This window comes from Orycteropus afer, unplaced genomic scaffold (assembly GCF_000298275.1).
Source record: "Orycteropus afer afer isolate SDZICR_OR568_19922 unplaced genomic scaffold, OryAfe1.0 scaffold00090, whole genome shotgun sequence".
In the NCBI taxonomy this organism is placed as follows: Eukaryota; Metazoa; Chordata; class Mammalia; order Tubulidentata; family Orycteropodidae; genus Orycteropus; species Orycteropus afer.
The window spans coordinates 3560235-3562778 of record NW_006921677.1 but is presented as its reverse complement, the minus strand read 5'-3'; the positions used below and the strand labels follow the sequence as shown (position 1 = coordinate 3562778).

At 63.4% G+C, this 2544-nt stretch overlaps 1 protein-coding gene across 1 annotated transcript in view; it reads right to left on the bottom strand.

Moving 5' to 3' along the window:
• The window catches only part of PARD3 (par-3 family cell polarity regulator), a 1032882-nt gene extending 1031364 nt beyond the window's left edge, over positions 1–1518 (bottom strand). The window contains exon 1 of the mRNA XM_007942439.2: positions 1399–1518. Coding sequence (XP_007940630.1) covers positions 1399–1518 — 120 coding nt within the window. The remainder of the gene's footprint in view (positions 1–1398) is intronic.
• Between the last annotated feature and the right edge of the window lie 1026 nt (positions 1519–2544).

Below are 2544 nucleotides of genomic sequence, written 5' to 3'. Positions count from 1 at the left end.
CAGGGATGTAGATGCGCTTTCCACCAAACTAGTTACCGTATCTTTCCAAAGGAAGTATCCTCAGGTGCTTTAGAGCAACTTCAGCGTGGGCCGTTGTCAAACACAGACACAGCCGATAAAACAATTTAACAAAATGCCTTTTCACTTCTGACACATTGTAGAGGAATGCAGTTAAGAGGAAACAATGTTATCACTCCACTAAGAAAAAGGGAAATCTACTCAACTCCGAAATCATGCCTTGGCTGTGCAGTGCCGGCACTACAAGAAACTAGTTCCACAGAGGTAAAAGCTGAGTTCCTAGCAGGAAAACTTTTAACTCAGTGAATGACTCAAGGATTGTTCTTTATTAAGGAGCCCTGCTCCAGAGCCTCTAAATCACGGGGATTCTCTGTTCAGCAAACGCTCGCGAGCGACTGAGAGCGGTTGTCCCTCTTTGGGGCCGCCTTCTGGACCCCGAGCCAGAGACTCTCCTCCCACCCACCGCGACCCAAAACGCGCAGGAGTGCCCTGTTGAGGGAGAAAAACGCTCTTTGCTTTGGCCTCTTTCCCCCACTTATTATCTCCAATCCCAGAAGGAGTGGAGAGAAAAAATGCCACCCCTCTCCGTCGTACATGGAATAATTAAACTCTCTCGCACCAAAAAAAGTTCCATTTTCCCCAGCCTTTGCCCACAGGGCCTGAATCAGAGAAGGGCCTGGGACTGGATTTCCACTGGCCGCAGCCACCGGCCCAAGAGAGAGGCGTCCAGCCAGGATGGCCCCGGCGCCCTCGGCGCGTTTGATTTGGGGTTTTTGCTCCTTTTTACAAGGCTTCGGGGAGGCAGCCAGTAATCAGCGCCGGCGCCGGCCCGCGCGGCGCAGCACTCCTCTGCCCAATGACCCCGCAGCACTGCCGACCGCTGCAGCGGCGAGCCGTGGAGCCCCGAGGGGCGGCGGGGCGGGCGCGCTTGGCCCCAGGTGCGGGCTGGAGAAGCGCGGGGTCTGGCCGCTGTGCCCGCACCCTTGTCGCCTCCGGCCCGTGAGGCGGGTCCCGGCCGCAGCCATGATGCAGTTCCCTCGGGTGCCCGCCTGCCCCACTCGCTCCGGCCGTCCCGCTGGGAGCTGAAAACTTTCCAGCCCGCTCTGCAACTCCGGGGCGAGGAGAACGCCGGGACCCCGGACCGGTCGCCCTGCCGAGGCCAGCCTGGCCCGCAGCCCAGCCGCCGCACTTTCCTTTTCCCCGCCTCTCCCCCTCCGCGTTCCCTCCTCCCCCTTTCCAGGAAGCGCCATATTGATCCCGGGCGCCTTCCCTCCTCCTCCTCCTCCTCCTCCTCTTCCAGCACTCCCTCCCTTCCCCTCCCCGCTCCGCCGCCCCCCTGCCCCTCCAGCGCCCCCGCGCGCCCAGCCCCCGGCCCCTCACCTTGGCGATGGCCTTTCTATAGCGGGTCACTGCTTGCTGGATTAGGTTGAAAACTTTCATGTTGCCGTCTCCGCACGGCACGACCACCCGGGTCCTCCCGAAACACACGGTCACTTTCATGCTGCCGCCGCCCCCGCGGTCCCGCGCTCGCTCCCTTACTGAGCCCTCGGCTGGAAAGGCCCTTGGCAGGGGCGGCTGAAACCCCTGGGAGCACGCGGCGGAGCCTCCGCTCGGCGGCGGGTCAGAGACAGCACAACAGGCTCCCGGGCGCAGCCGACGGCGACTAGGGGCGCGGGGCGGCTGCGCGGCCGGGGGGCCGCTGGGCTCGCATGCTCGGCGCCCGGAGGCCCGCGCAGCCGGCGGCTCTCGCTGCTATCCACTGGCCGCCCTCCGCCCTCCGCCCTCGCCTCGGCGCCCGCAGCCTCCGGCCACCTGTTCGGCGTCTCTGGCGCGCTCCGCGGCAGCGGCGGCGGCTCGGGCTCTCTGGCGCTGGCACTCACTCTCGGCCGCTGGGGGAGGGGAGCGCGCCGGGGAGGAGGAGGAGCGGGGCCCAGGCACAAAACACTGCTCACATGCGGCAGGGGGGGAGGCGCGGCGAGGGCCGCGGACTCCGCGCCATGGAGGCGGAGCGCATTGCCACTGCCCGGCTCTCACCTCGTCCCCGCCCTCCTGGAGGGGCGCGGGCAGCTGCAGGACTGGAAGAGGACTGCTGGACCCTCCACCTCACATCCTAAGCTAGGGTTTTGCTTTTATATCCCTTTCCTTCGGCGACTCCGCAGGAGGTAGGAGGCAGGGCGCGGGGAGGCTGCGGTCTGGCAGTGCTGCAGCCCCCTGTACTCCACCGACCCCAGTCTTGGCGCTGTGTTCTTACCTCCCGAGCCGCGTTCACCCACCTCTCAGAGACACTTTAGGGCTCTACTAGCCCCTTCCATCCACTCATTGGGGATCGCCAGCTCCAAGCCCCCAGAGGTCTCTCCAAAGCCCCCTCCCCCTTTCTTTGTCACTTTTAATACCCTTTCTTGGACTGGAGTATTTGGGATGCAATCGTTTCAATGGAAAGCAGTTTACACTCAGCGCATCAGACTCACAGCGCGGAGATCATTTTGAAAGAAATAGTAACCACGTCCGCGAGAGAATCGCGACTGG